Source organism: Poecilia reticulata, chromosome 8 (assembly GCF_904066995.2).
Source record: "Poecilia reticulata chromosome 8, P_reticulata-male-v2, whole genome shotgun sequence".
Lineage (NCBI taxonomy): Eukaryota > Metazoa > Chordata > Actinopteri > Cyprinodontiformes > Poeciliidae > Poecilia > Poecilia reticulata.
The window spans coordinates 20344931-20368183 of record NC_088837.1 but is presented as its reverse complement, the minus strand read 5'-3'; the positions used below and the strand labels follow the sequence as shown (position 1 = coordinate 20368183).

The 23253-nt window shown below is 38.0% G+C and overlaps 1 protein-coding gene across 3 annotated transcripts in view; it reads right to left on the bottom strand.

Annotated features, from left to right (window-relative positions):
* The window catches only part of znf385c (zinc finger protein 385C), a 139469-nt gene that overhangs the window by 105161 nt on the left and 11055 nt on the right, over positions 1–23253 (bottom strand). The window contains exon 1 of one of the 3 annotated variants that reach the window (XM_081610178.1): positions 8939–9316. The exons of the other annotated variants lie outside the window; for them this stretch is intronic. Within the exon in view, the coding sequence (XP_081466304.1) occupies positions 8939–9041 (103 nt within the window). The 5' untranslated portion in view covers positions 9042–9316. Of the gene's footprint in view, positions 1–8938; positions 9317–23253 lie in introns of those variants that run through there. 3 annotated transcript variants of the gene reach the window in all.

Below are 23253 nucleotides of genomic sequence, written 5' to 3'. Positions count from 1 at the left end.
ACACAGACTGGCCTGCAGATGTATCAATGTTAACATGGCAGGCATGTTAGCAGCTTCGAAATCAAACTGATGAGATGAGACCACCTATGAGTGAAAGTCATGCAGGTCACGCATCGTGTAGCATGAGCTGCCAGCGGACACAACCGCATGAATTACAAGTACAACCGCAAACATAGGATGCCCTTCAACGCTGTAAACAATCAGCAAGCGATTCAGCAAACGTGAAAAACTACAAACAAAACTGAACAATTAAAAGCTCGGCTGAGTATCATTCACCGATTAGGGCACAAGGACTGAAATCATGACTTACCCCAGGAGTATAAAGAAACAGTAAAAGTCACATTCCTCTTGTTTAGAAGTCCAGTCTTGACATTTCCTCATTGTTAGGTGTGCCAGAAGAACAATATTTACCTGACTGCATTGTGCACTTTCAAGACTGAAGTTCTAACATGTCTTTGCAAAAAGACAAAGTCAATTAGGGCATGGATAAGTTTGAAACAGAGGATATTTAACAGCTTTCACAGGGCCTGAACTCAATAGTTCATCTTTTGAGTGAATAACAGTGGAGAGTACGAGCTTGATTTCCTTGTCCAACATCACTGTCTGATCTCACAAAGACTTTTCTGAACAAATAGTTAATTATCCCCAATTTCTTAACCATTCCTTGCAAAGTTAAAGCTGGTAGTTGCAAATCATGGGTGAACACCGTATTAAAGCCTATGTATTTAAAATGTAATGCAATTAGAGATCCAATACTTGTGCATCAGTAAAACAGCAGATAATGGACTGACTCATAGTAACGCTAATTAGTCTAACAGTATCCTTGTAGGTGGGATTTTCTTTCCTTCTGATACAGATAAAGATTTCAAAAAATCCTGAAAATCTACAATAGCCCAGAGAATCAGGTTGGAAAAGAGAAGAGAGGCAGAAAGAGTCAGATTGAGAGACTGGTGAGGGACGAACAAAGGCTGTTGCATAATTGGCATCATCAAAGTGTTATTACTGTCACCACAAATGAATTGTCATCACTGTAACTACAACTTGGACTTGAAACTCTACGTGTCTGTGTCCAGGGCATCCGAGCGGACTGTAAAATGTCCAGACTATAAGATCCTCCAATTAGTGTAATTATAGAAGAATCGGTGGGGTGTTCACTGAAAAGGAAGCATCAGCAATAGTGGAAATAGTTGGCAAGTTAGACGCGAGTGTTTGCAGTCCCCATCACCCCAGGCTGAGCTTAGGAGTAAATAAAGAACAGAGGCGGATAAATTGATGTATTTTCTCTAATCTTTGTTTGTTGTACTTCTTTGGCAGTGCACAGAGAGTCCATTTGTCTCAGGTATCTTTGGGTGTCTGTTTTGTGAGAGAGAGAGAAAAAGAGAGCGAGCAAATCCATTGGCGCAGTGTTTACTTTTACACTGGTTCATTGTCATCATCATCATCATCATCATCATCATCATCATCATCATCATCATCGTGTCCTTGCTTAAAACGTGTTTGCAGTGGGTATACTCAATCTCATTCTGAAACTGAATTGTTAGAAAAGCTGAGTACGAGGTTTCCTGCAAAGAAGAAAATGATGAATGTATTATTTTAAGCTAGTGTTTAAAAATAATACAGTTCACTCAGTTTAAAGCAGTATTAAGGCATTAAACATATCCCTGTGGGGAATTTCATCCATCCATCTTCTATAACTGCTGGTCCTTGTAGAGCGGCAGGGGGGCTTGTGCCTGTCTCCAGTAATCACAGAGCAAGAGGCAGGGTGCACCCTGGACAGTTTATCAGTCCTTCACGGGGCAACACAGAGACAAACAACTATTTCTACAGTCATGCTTCTAGACTGTAGAATGTAATCAGAATACCCAGAGAGAACCCAAACATGCCAGTGGGAGAACATTAAAACTCCAACAGAAAGGCACTGGGCTATAATTCAAATCCAACACCTATATCAAGACAACAGTAAAAAAAAATTGGCATTTGTGAAGTATTACAGTATTTGAGAACATTTTGAAACATTCTTAGCTTGTTCTTTACAATTCCTATGTAAAGACAGTAAAGTATCCCAACTGATGCAAACAAGAGCGAACAAACTGCATTAAGAAGAATAAGGAACCCATTACATAAGTCATTGTGAAAGTTGAGGAGAAGTTCAAAGCAGGGTTTGGATGTAAAACATAATCTTACGTTTTGGACATCTCTTGGAGCTCTGCCGCATTTATTGTCTAAAAATGACAAGACTAAGGCTCAAAGATGGAGCCATAAAGACCGTGAGGACTCTGAAGGATCTGCAAAGAAACAACCAACAACCCAATGTGGAGCCATCTTTATGACATTATATCCATAAAATGATCTCGGACAAGTGAGAGAATTTGACACAGAACAGCTAATAGCTGCACAGTTCATAAATCTGCCTTTGATGAAGCAGTGCCAAGAAGATTGTTAAATGAAAGCCGTAGGAAGTTTTCAAGCCATATGGACGACAGAGAAAATATGTCAAAGAAGGTGATTGGGTTGAAAATAAAAACAAAGTGTGTCATAAAACGAATATTGTACCACTCTCTGAACACACAACCCTGACAGTATCATCTGAAAGTAAGTAGCAAGCAGTCCTTGGTTCTTACTTTCAGTTTGCAAGGGTTTGAATTCTGAAATTCTGTTTTGTCTAAAATCTTTAAACAACATTACAGCTTGTTAGTGTCCGTCATAAAGTCATTCTTTTTTTCTGACCCTGCAAAACGCTGATACGTACTGTATAATACCAGAGTCACTACTGCTTGCAGTGATTTAGTAGTTCTTTATGGGAGAAGCCGCATAATTAACAAAGAGCCAATGGTGATTTGTATGTTAAGTTTCCAGGGGATCTTGCTCAGCCAGTCCATCCAAATTCGATCTGGGTTGAACAGAATCACTGACCCAGGAGACACGATGCCCAGTGCTGCTGTCAGGAAGCAGCTGAGGCGCTCTTGTTAAGCTGAAGTGAAGATTTGTTTCTCCTCTCTCGCAGTAATACATTAAGCAGAAAGAGACAAAGAGGAAAGGTTTCAATTCAGTTTAAGAAACAAAGCAGGAGAATAATTAGGATTGATTTGACGAGCTTGACTCTCCACTTCATTAGAGGTTAACTGACCAACACCTGGCTCCATCATTCTCTCTGCATCTTTCACTGTTTAAAAGCCCTCTTTGCACAGGAACACAAAGCATTCCTCCTCTTTGCTCTCGCCTTTTTTTGTTCTCTGATGAATATGTTCCCACTTCTTCAACACGCAGCCCCCAGGGAGCAGCAATTAATGTCTGCCGAATAGTCTGAAACTGCGTGAGAGATGGAAATGCATGCAAATGTGTGGGAGCTGCATGTGCATGGAGGCCTGTGGCGAGAAAATGTCATGTATGCATTTCCATGTTCTTGTATGAATTTCCAACAACACAGTTAAGAACTGCACACTTAAATGAAACTTGATGGCCAAAACACATTGCAACCTCTCTGGTGCTGTGATCAATTCTGCAAAGTCTAAAACAGGTGCACTGTTACTCTAAGCATAAATTGTGTGTGCTGTAAAACAAAACAAAACAACAACAAAACAGACTGCATACGGGGGGAAGCACTTACATTTATTGTATAGTTTAATAAGTACGTCAAATTTGTCATTTGTAATATGGAGAAATATGTTTGCAACTGTAAATATAATTAGGCGGTGCATTAATCATTGAAGGGAAATAAAAGCATCTGTTCAAGCAGCTAATAATTGTCCTCACACTTCTTCATAATTCAAAAAAGACATAAAGTAGCACAATATATTTAACAGAAGTGTCTTTTATGAGACTGACTAATAAATATTTTTTACTAAAAGCTAATTTTTCTCTTGTGGTCCTTTTTCCGACCCCTCTCTTTCTCTCGTGTATGCTCTGATTATTATTTAATGTAATTTGACAGATTTTTTTTTATTTGGCCTCAGAGTCACACACCCAGTCAAATCCAGTGGGAGAGACTGGTTATGCAATTTTAAAATGACAGAAAACCAGTGCACTGAGTAAGTCAGCTTCAACCAGTGTGGCCCTTCATACTTCTGACCACAAAGAAAACAGAGCGGTCCAGTTTTGCTCTACTACTCAAACATCTGTCTGCCTCAACCAAGCTAAAGTTAGCCAAAGCAAGAAAACAGACCCATATATCCCTTGTTCACATTTTTAACCACAGCTCAACTGGGGAACTGCCCAATAGGAGTAACCACAGACACTGAGAAATGTTCCATAAAACACCAGATATACTTAGACACGAAGAAACCTCAAGGCTCAACCGCACGCTGCTCAAACAGCGGCTCAGATAAAAAACACACAAATGAAGAAACAGATCTTCATTTTCCTGAATGAAAGGATGTCTAGCACTCAGCCAGCAGCAAAAGTGTGTTTATTTTACAACCAGCATTGGCCAGAGCATTAGACCTAACACAATCTCTAACAGCTAAATAACACAGTCTAGTGAATGTTATGAGGTACAGTTAAAGAAGCAGCAGTGTTTGGAGGGTGAACCAATGAAACGTGTCATAACCCTAAAAACATTTCTTAATAACAGGGTTTCTTTACATTATTCATAGCACATTTTTTCATATTTTGTCGTATAAAAAACAAACTTCACTGTCATTTTGTTGAGATTTTATAACAGCTCAGTGAAATACACTGAAGCTTGTCATTGCAAGATGTGAAATGTGAACATATTCAATGGCTACATGTACATTTGCAAGGCATTTTGTAAGAAGTCTGCTGACATTGCGTTAAACTTTAACGGAAAAAGTGTAATTATAAAGAACTATGTGAGTGGTGTTTGATGTGGGCATAAAATTTCCAATACCCAGATTCAGAAATAAAAAAATAAAAATAAAAAAAAAACATTTGCCATTCCCTGGTTTGAACCTGCATGTCTAAGAAAATCAGTCAGAATTATTAGTAGTGATAAGTTTTGGCTTCATTTTTTATGCTCTTTTGTTGTAGCTAGGTCATAAAAAAGCTTCCAAATAAACCCAAGAATATTCCCTGACTATATTTTTAAAATTCCTTTTTAAGTAAGTAAGCACAGACATTTTTATAGCATGCAAGCAGCCATGCTATAGCATTAACTGCTGATGCTGATGTGTGCTCTGGAGAACAAGATTAAGTCAGTCGGAGCTGACTGGACAAAGGTTTTGTCCATGAGGTTATTAAAAATTTTCTCCTCGAGATAAGAGACTTTAATCCTGCCAGCTTGTATAGATGAGAAATCAGGCCAGGTCAGAATGAGGTACCTGCATGCCTTTCCAAACACCAACGCAAACATTGTCTCATATGACTTAGAAATAAAGTCACATTCTTCGTGTAATGAACAATGTGATTTTCACACAAAGCATCCATGACACAGATACCAATAAGAGGCAAATCATGGCTAAGCAGCATGGTAGTTAAATGTGAGATGAAACAGGTTACCTTAGGACAGATGAAGAGGTCAGCATTCAGAAAAAACGTGCATGTTTTGCTTATTTTCTGATGTGATGATTAAATGTTGAACGTGGCTCCAAAGAAACCTCATGCGCCTGTGCATAAAAACAAATGCACAAACACACACAATCCAAGTAAACACGTTATCCCACTAAGATGTTTTTTCAAGTGGGAAGATAATTGTAAGTCTTTAAAGAAAAAAAGAGTATGGTGAATCAGCAGGCGTTGGAGTACAGGAATAGCTCCTGGTCTGTTTGGTCTGTTTGGGAAGTGTAGCAGACATTCTCTCATACTGCTTCTCATAACCATGTAAAACACAGAAAACGTGTTCTTTTGACGACACACACGTTAGACAAGGGTGACCTAAACGGATTCAGACTCCTCAGATTGCAGCAAAAGAACGAGACAGTTAGGGCCCCGCTGGCGTGACATTAAAACAATCATGTTGGTCTTTTCAGCAACACATCACCACACATGTTGGAAGTCGCTTTGAATCTGTCCCTGTTGATTCAGTTGCTGCCAACGTGATGCTTCTGTAGATATTCTAGGGGACATTCTCAGTGTGCAGGCTTGAGAGGTTGAAACATTGTTTCTTTACACTAAAAGAAAGTGCTAAAAATGTCAACATATAGTTTGTTTAAGAGAAATGTTTCCAAAATCCACCCATTTGTCCATTTTCTACATTTGCTTAATAAATGCACAGCCCTGAGAGGGAACGAAAAGCAGAGTACAGTTGAAACAGGACACTACTTCAACACCAGAGCAGAGACATGAAAGACGGAAAGTTAAAATCACCAATTAATCTAACTATGTTGGGGAAAATAGAGTACACTCTAAAAACTGTGGGGTGAAAACCAACCAAATTTAGGGCATGTTGCCCTAAATATTGTTCCCAGCCCTGTGTCAAATATAGACCGATCCAGGCCTGGGCTGATGTACCACAAGTTTGGATTATACATTTGGCTCAAGACATCGAGTTCATTTTCTCAACCCAAAAAGTGAATTAAAGTGACCAATGTCTGACAATTAGACCATAAAAGAGTGGAGAAAAATAACAACAATAACTTAAACCTGAATTTTGAATGATAAATATTTATTTTTAAGTTTTATCTCCTGATCTTCTGTAACCACATAAAGCATCTGGCTGATTGACATTGTAAATAGCCAAAGATGACCTATACCAAATATACAACAAGCTAAGAATGTGAAATTTTAAGAAATAAAAATTAATAGAAAGAATGTTGTCAGATTTTTAGGGGAAGAAAGGGACATATGCATCTTAATAGATTCAAAACTTTTTTTTTTCAAGTTTTCTTTAAGAGAATACAACCAGTTTGAAAATTAATTTGAGATTTGAGATCATTTAAAAAAAAAAAGAAGCCCAGTCCCTGCAATAGGAACAGAATTTGGACTAATCTATCGCTGAAAATGCTTTCAGTATGTAGCCATTACAATAAAATTATTTAACGGTGCTCATAATGGTGCGCTCACAACACACATCATTGAGGAAACTGACAGCTCCCTCTGCTTTAAAGAAGTTCAGAGGAAAACGGCCTTTGATATTTTATATTGTTAAATAGCTTAAGTTAAAAAAAAAAAAGAAAAAACAATAAGCAGTATGGATCAGAGAACACCACTAACAGCTGTTGAAGCGGAGGAAATCAAACAGTCCGATTAGAACTTAAACCATCTGAAGCATTATGTCATCAATCAGATTCTGTATTTTCAGATAAACACTCATGCAAATGTATGGACACACTTTACACTGGTGCTTGGAGTGAGCCCTAGAGACAGAGTAAAAAACAGGAATATCAATAAAGGGAGATGAAGAGATTGCTGAAGTGCTGTGTCAGAGCGGGTTTAGTTCAGTTGTGTGTCTGGATGCATGTTGTTGTATCTAAAAGTGAGAATCCAGCTGCATTATCCACAGATCAGTGATGGTGTTGATGCTGGCATGCAAGCTGTCCTTGCCAATAAGCTGCCCCTGCATCTATCAGTGCCTGCTGCACTCCTAGTGCCAACTCCGATTAGAGGAAGGATTACCTACCTAGAACTGAACGTGCTCATTATTTATGTTGCCATGCTACGCAAGGGGACACACAGTGAAAGAATGGAGATTATTTGGTTTGATACAAGCAGCAATGTCAAAAGGTTTCTGGCACTTTTTGATGTTTATCCATCACACAAAGCCAACAGGAAGAAATCTGATGAGTGCAAAATAACCCTTAAAGCACAGTAATAAGCAAAATCACAGAGAATAAGTCATAAAATGCTATAATTTGGAGAAAGAGGAATTTGCTATAAGATATCCTGCTGCAAAACATCCTCCATCTTATTATTACTGAGTCAGGGATTTACATAAAGCAACAAATGGTGAAACTTGTGAGCTCAGAAGGAAAACATCTCGATGATTTGCTGAAACTTTAGGAACATTTTTCAGTTTACTGAACCTTATATGAATTTTAATACATAAAATAATACATTATATTAACCAATATGAAAATTTAACTACTAATGCATCAAAATTCTGACTAAATTAACCTCACCTTCAAATCCAATTCATTTCTTCACATAGAGTAAATCCTGTATCATTGTCAGATTAAGATTTATCAGAATTGAAATGACAGAAGATCTATTTCAGAGTGATTTAATCAGGTAAAAACAAACAAACAGAAACACGGACTTATTATCACTTCTGCTACACTGGTACAGTTTGGATGAGAAAGATGTCTAAATAAAGAAATAACGTGCAAGATATTATAGCTTCCATCGCCAAACCTTAACTAGAGGAAGACGAAGATGATGCCAAGTTTGAGGTGTGACTGTGATCCCTGAGAAATGTTTGGACTGCTATGTTACTGTATATCTGTCAGCACCTCATGATGGGTCATAACCAGGTTTATCCATAGTCATAACATCCCCTAGAATCACTATCCATTCTGTGTCCATCTGAAGCCAGTTGTTGCTAATGGGTTTCTAACAGTGACGTGCGGTGAGGTTCATTGCTGGTGAGGCACTGATTTACGACTTATAAAGGCACCATGCATGTTATTGGACGTACGGAAATTTCGCTCAGGCACACAACGCTGGGGGGCAAAAAGATTAATCTTTTACACGTCATCCATAGCCGCGTTAACTCAGTGAAACTTAGAAATGTGGGTATTAATTTCGTGCTATGATCCACAGCAAAGGGAAAGAGCGAGAAAGCGCTTCAGCCAAGCTACACGCAGACTCGTTGCCATAGCAACTGACAACAATGCCGCTTCATGTTTTAGGATTTAACACCAAAAAACATTCAAGAATTTTGCACACGGGTAGTACGTTTTAGGCTTAATGTTTTATTAATAAATAATTGCTGTGGTAGATTCGCTACCGCTTCTACTTTACTGAATTATTTAGACATACAAACTGTAGCCCACAAAACGCTCATTTCATTAAAAAACTAAATAAAACCATCTTATTCCTGTCTTACCTTTACTTATCAATGAAATCCATTCACCCCTAATTCTGCACAAAAATATCCGTTCATCCAAAGCCAAGTCTATCCTCGGCATGTCTTTTCTACTCCGAATCATCAAACTGTCTCCAAGTAAAACGTTCAGCTCCGGTGTTGGTCTTCCTTTAGTTATTATCTCCTGCTTCAATTGAAAATCCACTTTAGAAAACTGTTGAAGTGTAGAAATGTAGTCTTTTATGTTGACGTCGGAAGAGAGAAGAAAACAAATATATCGCTGTACTTTACTTATTTACTGTGTGGCTAGCTCCATGGCTAGCTCACTGTGTCTTACTCTGCAGTTGTGGAGTCACAATATCTGGGATCATGAGCGCCCCCAGCGGTGAGGCAAGACAACTGCCTGCTTCACCTCGAGTCTGTTCTCTTTCTTATCGCTCCTCCGCACACAAAACACGATACACACACAGTTGGTGACAAAAAACACTGTACATTTTAGACATAAACTAAATTATGGAAAATCAGTCCATATATTAAATGTTTTTTAGCCATTTTATTGCCGGCGTACATACAGGATGAACATGCTGTCATATAATGGCAGCCAGTGCGGTTAGCGAGAGGTTGCGCAATCCCAAGTGAGGCTCAGCTCGCTGCTGCCTCACCGGCTTCGCTTCTGAGCATTTGAATGGGAAAATCCAGCGATTTTGAAGAAAAAAATAATCAGAATTGACTAAGCTAAGTAAAAAATAGGTACTTTATATTACAAACCATAGAGTGAAAATAGTAACATAAATGATTTTATTATTATATATTATTTTCCTGACCGCACGTCACTGGTTTCTAACCTCTAACTAAACCGTTTTTGACTGGGTGCTGATCATTAGTATGCACATAACAGGCAAACTATCTTAAATACATAGCTTGACATGTGTGGGGATTTGAATAATTCAGTATTTCATCAATAACTAAACAAATCCTAGACAGGATTTAGTTCCACACAACTCCATAACATATGCATGTGATTCAGATCTAAATGATTTATTGTCAAATATGGTTTTAACTTTTTTTGCATCTTTAATACAAAATATAAAATCTGATTCTTCCAACTACAGTATCTCCACATCTGTGAATGTGGTGGTTTGATGTGTTTTCCACATGATACATCCATTTTGAAATGGTTTCCCTCAGCTCTTGTTCTCACTCTTGTTCTCTCATTGTTGTGTTCTCTTTAGCCCACTTTAAATAACAATACAGCATAAAAAATACTCTAGGCAGTCTTTGCTCCATCAATATTATTTCAACAATGTCATGGCTTAGGTATAAATGAAAGTCTTGCTGTTGTCACATCATGGACTTGATTGGAGTGAATTATGCATTGGTCGAAAAGTTTGAAAGGATTAAACTTCTTGCTTTCCATGGAAGGGAACAGCTCAATAAAAAAAAAAAGTTTTGTGCAACTTTTCAACTACTGTACATGAACATTTATTCAAAAAGCACTACAATTTGTGCCAGACGTGTCTGAAGCTGCAAATGTGGACTTGCTCACATGCCACATGAGTATAAGCGAAATTATAATCAGGAGCATGTGAGCAAGTTTTCAAGACTGTTCTCATGCTGTGTCACTCTTGCTCTTATCACGAAATCAGAGCAATCTGAGAAAGGCTTTTCCGCCCTGTGCCGGCAGAGACTGCAAAAGCAGAGGCAAAGAGTGAGAGCAGCAGGAGGGGTGCTGATGGGAGGCGAATGGTAACAGACACACTTCTGTAACGTGAACAATATGCATGCCATGCCTTTGATGAGGATGTGCTTATGGCTTTCTTAACCCTCAGGCACCTGCAGCATGCCTTGTGTACGTATTCAGCGATGGGATGCCTATCGGTGTAACATCGACAGATGAGGCCAACTGAGCATGCATGGCGAAACATGGAATCGGACAGACACATCCAAGGCCATAAATCATCACTCTGTTACCTCTCTGTGGTATCTGGGTCACACGCAATCTTTTAGAGCAGAGAAACATGGTGGGGAGACACTGTGGTAGCGATTTGATTGATAGAGTGCAATTACAGCAGTATACAAGGAGCGGTGCGTGAACACACACATGCACACGTATTTTTCAAGTCCACATGGTGATCCCTACAGAAAACCGCACTGACAAAGCCATTATTAAAGTTTAACCCATGAACTCAGTGGAAAAAAAAAAAAAAAAAGACATTAAACATTCGTTCAGAATGAGATCTACCTCATGAGCGTGCTACTTGGCACAGCAAGCACCATCAAGACATACTGGGATCTGCACGGTGTGCCTTCAAGCATGTGGCTAATTTCATATTTGACATGAGAAGGTCAAAGGCGACTGCTAAGGCTGAGGTTCGAATAGACTCATGAGGAAAACCTTTGCAGTGTGTATGTGTGTGGTGACATGATGTGGTGCTAAAAGTACCAGATGTTTTCTACATGCAGACATGAAGCAACGCACACCTCTTACCCCTCCTGTCTTTCTCATTTCTATCAGTTGAAAGACCCGAAGGAACCTGTTAACACAGTTAAACTAGGCTAATTAGGAAGCAGACGATTTAAGCACTGGGAAAGTGTGTGCGGATGTGAGAGAAGGCACAATTGTCAGAAGGAGTGTTATGTGCAATTATATGTACGTCTTGTCAATTGCTCTCACAGGAAGTTTAGTGAATCAATCAGGTTCACGCACATAATTAAAGGGCTATTAATGACAAAATTCTCTGCTGCCATCCTCTAAACAGCCAAAACATCTGAGGAACATAATTATATCACCATATCAATTATTCATCATGAGGCAATAAACAGAATTGGCACGTTCTTTATGATTGCACAGACACACCGCGCTGTGGTAATATAGCCTATCTGTTTCCATCTGTATTTTGGGATAAGACCTGGGATTAAGGGGCCTCTCCATCACTGCCTTGAAGGTAGCAACAGAGCCGACTGGTGTTCATTAATCACTTGAAGGAATAAAAATGCTGACAGCTATGGGACTGTGAAAAAGTAATTCCCTCCTTACAGATTTATTTTTATTTTTGCTTGTTTTTGTCACACTTACACGTTTCATGTCATCTAACAAATTTTAATTGAGGATTTAATTTACTTGACCCCATGTGAAACAATAATTGACACTTGTGTCAAATCGTGATTTCAAAAATGAGGCCCACACACCGGAAACACAAAAAAATTAGGATTTCCTGATGGTGAGCAAAATTCATAAGGAAAACTGTCCAACCATCAATCTGTGAGTGTATTTCGGTTATAATTCAACTACCATGAAACGTTTGCGGTAGTTGAATTAAATCAATCATGCAAAGGAGAGTGGGTCAAAGTTTCCCCACACCAACATTAAAAACCCATTACCAGTTGTTCATGACAAAGATATTAGGTTTAGCAACCAATTACTTTTTCATATTCAGGTCCAGGTTGGTTTGTAGCATGTGATTAAATAAATGCTGTATGTCAGACATGAGCTATTACATTAAAGTTCATGGCAATGCAAATCTTTTTAAAGAAATAACTGTTTTTTTAATTTAAAACTTGTCACTTAGCACTGGATAAAACCGGTTTATGTCAAATTAAAACTTTAATTTGATGTTAATCACAGTTGAGGATTGACTAGAGTGTATCAAAACACACATCATGCCACAAACCATGCCTTCCAAAAATCAATATAGACTTATACTTAAAATTACACATAATAATAAATACACCATGACATGTTCACAATATTCTTATGGTGTAAAACATTTATATTAAGAACTAATGTTACTAACTTATGTTTTACCTGTGGAAGTGTAACACCACAAACAAGTAGCAATAGGTTTCAATGCAATAAACATTTATAGTCGATCTGGCTGGAAACAAGCAGTTAAACACATCAATGGGTCAGTATGAGACCGACCCATTGAAGTCTTCAGTGCAGAGTTGTTAGACCAGATCAGCTTCTGTACAGTCTGCGCTCTTAGAATAGTGCGATGGCTTAGTGGTGGTGACAAATGAGAATGTCAGTGGTTGCAGCAACAGTACTAAACATAGATACTACAGGATAGAAAGCTTTACTTTACAGTCACTCTGAACGACGTCTGCGGCTCACTGCTCCTTCCTGAGATGTTACAGTTTCAATCACCTTAAAAAATAATTAAAGAGTTTTTGCAAAGAGTTTGCAAAAACTCTTTGCAAACTCTGTTTGCAAAGAGCTTGATCTTCCAGTTTATGAGACTTTGATCAATATTTGGATAACCTAGTAAAATAACTTTGGGTTCTTGCATAGGGAAATGGAGACAGAAAAATAAATTACTAAACATATCCTTGGAGTCTGAAGTCAATCTTTACCTGAGACCAAAAAAATTCAATGAACCCTCAAGGACATGCTTCTCAGGCCACATTATTTGGAAAAGCCAAGGATTGTTCAGATCATGCTTAGTACAGGGAGAGAATTGAAAACCCAAATAAGTCTGGAGCTGTCCATCTTTGCTCTAATTAGGGATGAGATTAGTTAGTCATAATGCCCACTTCATCCGTCCCACAAGTATCCTGTCAAGAGAAATCTGACATCTTATCAACCAGTGTGTGGGCTGATCATTTTGTTGACTTTTTAATAGCTGTCAAAAATCAAATCTGGCCCGAGTCTTTCAGCCCTCCAGCTGTTAAAAAAATCATTATGAGTGAGACAACATCCTCCACCCGCCGCTAATCCTGATTAAGGAATCAACTATTTAATGATTTCAAAGAAATCATTAAATTTCTTTGAAAGATGTTTGGATAGAGCAGCCACATTAATCATAATAATAACAGAAAATGCAATCACAGATATCTGAAAAAACAGCAATAAACATTGCTACCCTACCCAAAATGTGAGGTAAAAGAATACGATCACAGACAGAAGAAAACGTTATACCAAGTTCCTCTATAATACATTTGAGGGCTGCAGGCACTGGCAGCATCAAAATATACTCCCTAATATTTTCTATGTAGTAGTACGCACTGGCAGCTTATGGTTGTCGGCTCACGTGCCGAACCACAGCACCCAGTGATCCTTTCTGAATCTGTTCCATTCAGGAACATCGAGACTCCTAAATATACAAATGCCACTACCTTCTGGCTGAATCTGGCTTGGGGTTGGTTTATTTATTCTGTGGTTGTTTTGAAGTGCTGTTCCTGCTGTAAAAGTAGTTGAAAATGAATAATAAAAAACAGCTTAATTTTGAAAAAATTAAGCTGTTTTGTTATTATAGGGACAATAGCAAAAAAGGTATTTACTGCCAACCAATTTCTCACTAGATTGGCTATTCTGGTGAGAAACCAAGTGATGATGTAAAACAACAATGCAAGGCAAAAATGTAAAAAATGTTTACAATATGATCACTTTTTTCAGTAACTGGTATCATATTGTGTTATAATTTCCAAACCAGTGATCAGATTTAAGCTCCAAGTCACTGTGTGTTTCTATTTACTAGAAGATATTCTACCTTAATTCTTGCACCTAAATTAACAAAGTCCACATCTATGGTACACCAGATAAAGCCAATAATCCATAAAAAAGAAAGTACACCCTGTGTCATATTCTAAGGTTTAGCATATTTTGTGCATATCAGTGATTTTCAGTGTTTTTAACATAGTTTTGTGTTTTGTATTTAGTACTAATGAATCTGCGTGTTGTTATTGTAACTGAAGTTTTAGTAACACATGGAAACAAAAGATCAATTACTGGTTTAAAAACACAGCACTGATAGAAAATATACTTCATTTTTGCTGTGATTACACAATAGTTGCCGATTGTCATTTTGACATTGTTTTGTTCAGAAAGCACACAAGTAAGAAATTTACAAAAAATAATTTACAAAAGAGCATTGGCCAATCCTAAAGTTTTTAAAGCAGGTCCCAGTTTCACATAACTCCTCAGGTTACTCCTTAAACCATAATGCTTGTCATTGATTTAATGACACTGAAACACTTGGGTAACTGCTATTTATTAGTTGCATATTGAATTTACAGAGTGCAGTTTGTTAGTTGTGAATCTTCATTAGAGAAAAGCAAAGTGTGATATTTTTTAACATTTAACACTCTTCTGCAGTGTGAGCTACACATATGTTGCCCATATGCTCATTCTGCTCACAGCAATTATCATTTTATCTAAATTTGGGAGAGTCTTTCAGCTCGAGCTCACTCACAGCCATTACAGGAAGGTCTATTTTAAGTACAATTTATTCACATCCATCATTACATCAACCAGGTCAGAGAAAAAAAAAAAGAAAGAAAAGAAACGTTGGATTACTGATGCAAAACAAGCACAATAATTATGATGGTTGACGCTGTCAAGGTAATCACTGAAAATGTCACGGTAGATAAAAAGGCAGAGAAATAAAAGGTTCTCTTTACTTCCAAAATGAAAGTGAAAAGATTTCCGCCTGTTCACCATAACTACCCAGCTCACAAATGATCTGTCCATTGACAGGAAGCACACATTAATTCTTCTACCTATTACGCCATTATCACCCCATTACTCACAAACTCATTCAGTTACAATCGTCCATTGGGAGAAAGCAATGGCCTGGCCATTACAACCTATTTTGTGCCACAAATGATAACAGGAGCAGAGGTTGTTGAGTGGGAGAGGAGAAATGAAATCACTTTTCCAAAACCAAATGGACCACCTCTTCGAAACACGAGGGACTTTGATTGTACCGCTCCGTCAAAGAAAGAAAAGGAAATATGGAGGAAGGAAGAAGAACATAATGGGTGAAAAAAAACATGTGTGGTTCATGCTCAGAGATGGGATAGCAATGAGATGCCATCACACAGCAAGTGGAGTTGGAGTGGTCCAGGCTGCTCTGATTGGCTGCAGCAGATGGCGAACACATATGCACACAAGAGGATGAGGAGGGCTAATGATGCGTGAAAGAGAATCGCCCCCTCTCCTCCGCAAAGGACAGTCGCTCCACTCGTCACATGGGCTACGCTTATTCGTTTGACTTATGAGAAGATTGTAGGGTCATTTGAGGGTTTTTTTCTCTATGTTTCTACATGTTTGTAGAAGTCTTTGTTTAAAAAACCAAACTAAATTCATTATGCCAATAGTAAATTTTAATAATTTAAATTGTATGTAGCTTGGATTCTTGTTTACAGATGGCAAAAGGCAGAGAAAGCTTTATTAAAACATTACTATAAATCTGTTCAGAGGTCAGTTTTGTGAAACCTTATCAAGTCAGAATGCGATCTTCTCTATTTTAGCAGTTTTGGTATCCAGGAGTAAAAAACAAACAAAAAAATAAAAGCAAAAAGAGGTAACAAGGGTGATTTCACTGTTAATTTTTGCATTATGGCCAACAATATAGTCACAAAAGTTGCTTGTTATAGTTAGGGTCAATATTAGAGCTTCTTTCTCAAGTGAGCTTGTTTGGTTTTTGCAAACTTATATCCCACTTATGTTGTGTCTAAGACATTTCGTAGTAAAGATTTCAACACCCACTTAATTAAAACACCGGCTGATAAGAAATAGTTTGTAGGTCCATCAGAAATGCTCTAATCTTCATGATAGTTTTATTCCAAGATTTTCCCCTTAAAAGTGTGATATCTTTGACCTTTCCATTGTTTTTTTCAGGATGTTTTACAGCTATGGTACCCATTCCCTTTAAAACCTTTTGGTCAGAATTTCTCATCTCTACACATATCAGACATGTCAACATGTATTCTTGTAATTTTAAATCAAATTCTTCCTAAACTTGAAGTTCATTTTTGTGAATATTGTGCAAAAACTAACAAGTACAAAGTACTGAGCTGATGAGCAGGTCTTGAGGTGCTTCGCGGGCAACTATTGAGGCAGAAAAAATGCATTTAAACACATTGTGAGGTAGAGGCACAGATTTTAAACTGTGCTAGACTGCAAATATTTCACCTTTTCCCTCATCCTCAAGTCCTCACAGGGTAGATTATTTACCATCTGTTAATCATGAGGATAATGTAACCTCGACCACCTGGCCTGGACGCCATTGACGGCAAGGGAGAAAGGGGTCAGAGGATAGATGTGAAGGAAATGGGCCGAGAAGGGATGTGAAAAGTGAACGACGGGAAAAGGGTGAAAACTTAAAAGTCAGAGCCTGTGATGAGCCTGTGGTGAGTGTGGGGGCAAAATGTCCTTAAGATACTGATCTATTGCTTTTCTCATCCAGTACATCTTTGGCTCAGAGGGCAGAGATGCGCTGATTAGACATCACTCAAAAAAACAGCCTGCACATAGCTTGACTCTCTCAGGACATCCTTGTTTCCATCTTCTCCCTCTTATATTGTTCTTTCTATTCTTGCGCTTATGTTGCAGTGCTAACATGTCTCGTCATCCTGAGTAAACAGATGAACTCACTGTGAGACTTTGAAGCTAATATCATATTTGCTTGCGAGAGATTTAAGGTAATTGTGGATTTGTTAATGGGTGGATATAACGTCAGGCACACACAACGACGCAGGCTTCCAAACGATAAAGAGCACACACTTTATACTGTGGGTGACCTTCCAAGTAAAGGTCAGTGGCTTACAGGCCTATAAAGGCTTTGTATGCAATTCAAACCATTTTCCACCTCATCTCTTGTCACTAGTTGTCCTAATTAACTCATCAGGCAAAAGATAGAGCACCTGTTGTTTAGTGTGAGAGATAAAATACCTGAGACATGCAGGTATAATTGATAGGGATTGTATGGATTATGTATCGTTTCAGCTCCAGAGGTTTTTACTTCCTCATTTACGTGGAACGACATGTTGCATTAGAGAATTAAAATGTGACAAAGATCACAATAATCTATAATCAGTCAGGAGTGAGAAAAACACTGAGCACTTACAGTGCCTGCCATATTTATCGGGTACAGATGAATGAGAAAAAACCTAATCTTATCTCCTTTGCAGTAACAATTTTACAAAGAGTGTTTCTTCAAAAACCCATCTTTTTAGTCATGGGAAGAATTATTAGTAAATCTGACTGAACAACTTCATACCAGGGATGTTTAACCATTCTTCTTTTGGTACAATCCCTCTAGATTTAATGTAGAGTCTTGGTTCCTCTCTTGTTCTCTCGTCTCTTCAGGACACTTCTTAGATTTGGAGTCTGGGACGGTCATAGAAGAGTTCAGATTTTGGGTCTGGCAAGACATTTCTCTATTGATCTGGCCATATTTTTTGGATATAAGATCAAATGAAGACCTATTCTGAGTCTTTTTGAAGAGTGAAGGCGATTTGCATTTACTTTAAATAAACAAAAATTGTGATCTTACACATGCCAACGACATTTCAAAAGTGCTGGAAGCAAAACTGGCCCACAGCAGAACAAATCCTTTACCACCTGTTTAAACATGTGCATATTTATGCCAAAGAAATATGGGAGTGTTTCATTCCAACAAGTTCAACTTTGAAATGGTAGGACGAGATAATATTTGTTTTGTTTTGTTAGTTTTAAGTATGGATGGATGGATTGATAGGGTACCAATATGCTTTAAGTGCTGACTATTCACAAATAGATAAAGAATTAGCAAAGTGTATAAATGTACTTAAAGTTTTTTTTTGTTTTTTTTTATTATTTTCAGTTTGAAATGATGCTCAAAAAACGCTAATTGTTTTTCTTTTTACAAATCTGGGGTACCGATAAGTATGGCCGTCACTGTAATTCAGACTCTTTTCCCACCTTCATCCAGAAGTCATCTGTGAGTCATGGATACTCAACTCTTCCACATTGTCAAAAAAAATCCCTAATCTCAAGCATTTTAGAGGATTAGTTTAGCTTAAGTTTATACACATGCAGGAGATGCACACAGTCACACACAACCACAAAGGATTAAGCAAGGATTGTGTCACTCAAATTATTTTTCATGGGAATTACAGTCTGTGTATGTGGCTGCATGAGATCAAATTAAGGCATAATGTCTGGCTCTGAGAGCCTGCAGATAGACTTGGATAAACAAGACTATTTCTTAAAATAGCTCTTTGATTTTTGCAAGTAAAAATAAATAATCTATATTTACATGCCAGCAGACGTAGGGATAATCTTTCTCACAAGACAAACTCTCCAAGAACTTGGTCGAAGCTTCTTATTCTTACGGTTCAAGCTAAATTGCTTCTCAAATGTGATACGTCGAAACACAAAACCTTTTTGGTATACTTCATTGTTTATATAAAAAAATAGCACACATAATTAATGTGTACATTTGTCAATCGGTTACCAGCCTGGACAGAAGTGATGTGACGTAGTCTACCCAAATAATTTAAAGCTTACACACACAGAATGTTGATCAATCTGTCTTAATGTAAAGTAAAATCCAAACAAGTCTAAACACGGGCTGCCAAGGACCATGCCTGGAAAAAAATATCTGATTCATACAGACAGCCTTTTTAGTTGATAGCTGGCCAGCATATTTGTTGCTGTCTCACATTATTTTTTTTTCTTCCTTAGCAGAGATGAGAGCAGCTTGATGCGTCACGCACACCACAGGCCAGAGAACTGATGTGACTGATGCTTAGCCTTATTCAGGAATGGAAAGAAAAAAAAAGATATGTAGTGAGTTAGTGGGCAGAGTGTTTGATATTTCTTGCCCTTAAGTATAAAATTGTGATGTCACATTGCAATGAGTCAGTCACTGAACAGCTACAAGGTTATAAAATAAAACTTAAATTGAAAAGTTAGCTTGAGATAGCATGGGAGGAGTAGGACAGGAAGCAGGGTCACATTTTGTCACTCTCTCGTTATAGACCAGTGTGCCCACTCAGTCCTTAAACTATAGTGTCCTGCATGGTTTAGATATTTTTCTGCTCCAACACAGCTGATTCAAACACTCGAATGGCCTTATTAGCACATGTAGGATACCAGTCCTACATGTGTTAGAACGTGTTGGTGTTCTGAGCATATCTTTCGATGGCTACCTTGTAAGTTAGCATTTTTATGCTCTTCACCTCAGACCTTTGATAGGATAATAAGGACCAGCTAGTAATGCCTCAATGCAAAATGTGCAAGTAAACTGGCAAAGAAACTTGGGGCAAGTTGAAGTCACATCCTACTGGAAATAAACCAAATCCATGCTAGAACACTAAGAAGAACAGAAGATTTAAGCATCTAAAGTGGTAAAACGACCCGCTGCATCAAAATTCTAAAGAACTGAACATTTGCTTCAATTAGGTAAATGCCAGAATAAGAGGCATTATACTTTAAGGAATTTGTTACTTTCTTTCAATTCATAAGTTTATATTCTCCGTGATTATTAAACCTTTAAACTGCTCTGGCATCTACAAAATGCTTAGCTTATTTTCACTGAATGTCAGACAGAGGAAAAGGTTATGGACCTTTTTATGCAGCGTATGTAAACATTTGATTTCAACTGTATGTCTGCAAAAACTTTCTATTGACAACATAAATTTAATTGATTTGCTCGTTTGGTCACAATAGGTAAAAGGTTGCAAAAATTGAGTTTCCAGTTGGGATCAACATAATGTTAGAACGTCCTTACAGCTCATCAACATGTTAAATCGTGCTCTAAAAATATTGGTGTTAGTTAAGGTCACTTTCTGAAAGTGCCGCACAGCCCCTCCCTGTTGTGTTTGTTTTTTCTCTGAGGGTGGAGGGGAATGGACCCTGACAGTCAACCATGCATGGAAGACCAGTCTGTTGTAATTTAGAGGCTCACTTGTTTAATAAGCTTGGTCCTAATTTATCCATGCTGCCTGGCACTTGAACGGAGAAGGACGAACATTTGGAAAGAAAAAACTGTCACATTTCTAAGGAGAGATTTTTAAAGGCTACTTAACATGGAGGGATTTCTATCACTTATCATTTTTTCATAAACAATATAAACTGCTGAATTTCAGTCTATTTTTATGTGCATGCACAGAAATAGATGAAGTACCTAATCCATCAGACACCAGAAACTGGTTCCTGTCCCTTGTAGACTCTTTTAGATCGGATGGTAATTTTGGAACTCCAAATCATTTAATCGTTTTGATTAAACACTGAAGAATATTTGCTCTTTCAGATTGTCCACCTCCATTCCAAACACAAACAATTACCACTCTCATCAGGAAGGCAAGAAAGATATATTTACATATGTTATTGTAATTTTAAGTTTTGACATCAGTCACAAATCTGTATATCACAATATTTTTTGTTTTCCATTAGCAACAGATTTTATTTTTTTTAATCAAGCTTATTTATGAACAAAACCATCACAAGCCATAATACAAATACAAACTAAAGGTCTAAATTAAAATACACATGTGTTGTTACTAAAAACAGAATTACCCCTACATTCAGATAAGGAAAAGCCTTTAACATATTTTTTGGAGTAGTATTTTACAAAACAGTGATGGAGCTGAAGAACCTTGAATCTAGCAGGTAAACCATTGTATATATTTCAGTGTGAACCCATAAATGAAGACTCACATAAATAACAAAAGTAAAAGCCTTGTGCTTTTCAGCTTTAGTCTAGATAAAAGCTACAGCTACCTTCAGGATGAACTGCAGAAAACAGGCACCACAGTCCAGTCGGGCAAATGGCTCCTCTGGCCACAGAGATAATCGTTACAGTCATTAGGATTCCACTGTGCTTTCCTCAAATCATTGGACACTCCATGTAATTAAAGCCAAACCGTCATGCTCGAGGCACACTAGGGCTTGGACAAATGTCTTCGCATAAAAGTACATTGTTTCTTTATTGACTGAAGAAAACTTGAAACAAGATTCCCTCAACCCCGGCCTTATTTTTTAGACATGATAACAACATGGCAGAGTTGAGCCACTCTTTAGGTGGCTCAATCCTTCACTCTCTTCCAAAAGGGAAAAAAAGGACACAAATGAAGAACCCTTTTAGTGGCAGAAGATCAGATTTATTTTGTTGTGTTTTACAACATGTCTTACTTAGACAAAAAAAAAATATATATATATATATATATATATATATATATATATATATATATATATATATATATATATATATATATATATATATATACATATATAAGTGGTTTGAAAGTAGAATGTGCATGCCCAGTTTAAATCCATTTTAGCTTGGGGTACTATAGCTGAGAATATGTGTTGTGGACATGTGTGCCACAGCAATGATGCTCCTAATTTCCATAATCCTGCAGAAAACATGTAAGCCCTAATGAGCAAGAATTTAAACATTTTGAAAAACTGTTAAAAGTGCACCTTCTGGTGGTAGCACATTAGGTTGTTTATCAATGAAATCAGACTTTTAGCAGGGTCTGGAAGCTGTGTTGTAATTACAGCATTGGCAGAAAAACACTTGATACCACTACAACATTCTCAGAATTATTTTACATGTGAATGCAGAAAGTAACTAAACTGAATCAGATACAAACACCCAACTGCTTTCAACACCAGTGCAGAACACTTTATTATGTAATCTACAAAACAATCGTAAGAGCTATAGACCAGGCAGGAGGCAGAGAAAAGGAATGGCCTCTCAGAACTGCTGAAAAAGCATGGCAGGCTGAATGATGGGACAACTGCACCACAAAAAAGAAGGATGGAAAGCAGGAGAAGTGATGCAGCGAGTGCTTAGGTTTATGTGCTGGAAAAAGCTTTCAGCATGATCATGAAGTCTTGTCTTCACAATGCAGTACCTTCGTACCTTCTTTCTCCATTTTGTAAGCATTTCATGTGCATATTATTATCTAATCCCTTCCCTCCTACACCTCTTCCCTCTGTGCTGCTTCTCTGGGTGGCCGGTAAGGGGCCCCGAGATATTTCTATTGGTACCTCACCTCATCTGTTGTCCTGATGGGAGACATGAGAGCAACGCAGTAGAGGCTGTAAGATCGGTGGTATAAGAGACAGGTGGGTTGAGATGGAAGGGTGAAGAAAAGCAAGACAAACACAGATGGAGAATGACAGATGCTATAAAAAGTTAGACAAAATTATCAAATCTACACGAGCAGGCTGGTGTTCAGCACACAGCACATTAGTATGAAAATAGAAAGCAGCAATGCAAATGATGTGAGTCACTTGTGGCCTTTGAGTGCTAATTTAAAAAGCAGGTAACACTGATTCATTCTTGCCTGCGCTAAGTGACTAGATCAACCAAGACAACCCTATCTTCCAGCACCTCCTCCACGTCGAGATGCTCAAGAGTGCACTGATTCATCCTCTCTGCTATAATGCCATGTTCTACATAAGAAGCCATGTGTGCGTGCGTGCGTGGGTGTGTGTGTGTGTGTGTGTGTGTGTGCGCGCGCGTGCATGTGCGCGTGTGTGTGTGTGTCTGCGAGAAAGCAAGAGAGAGAGCTTCTGCACATTTTGGTTGGTGGGCAGTCAAGCACTACCTACTGAC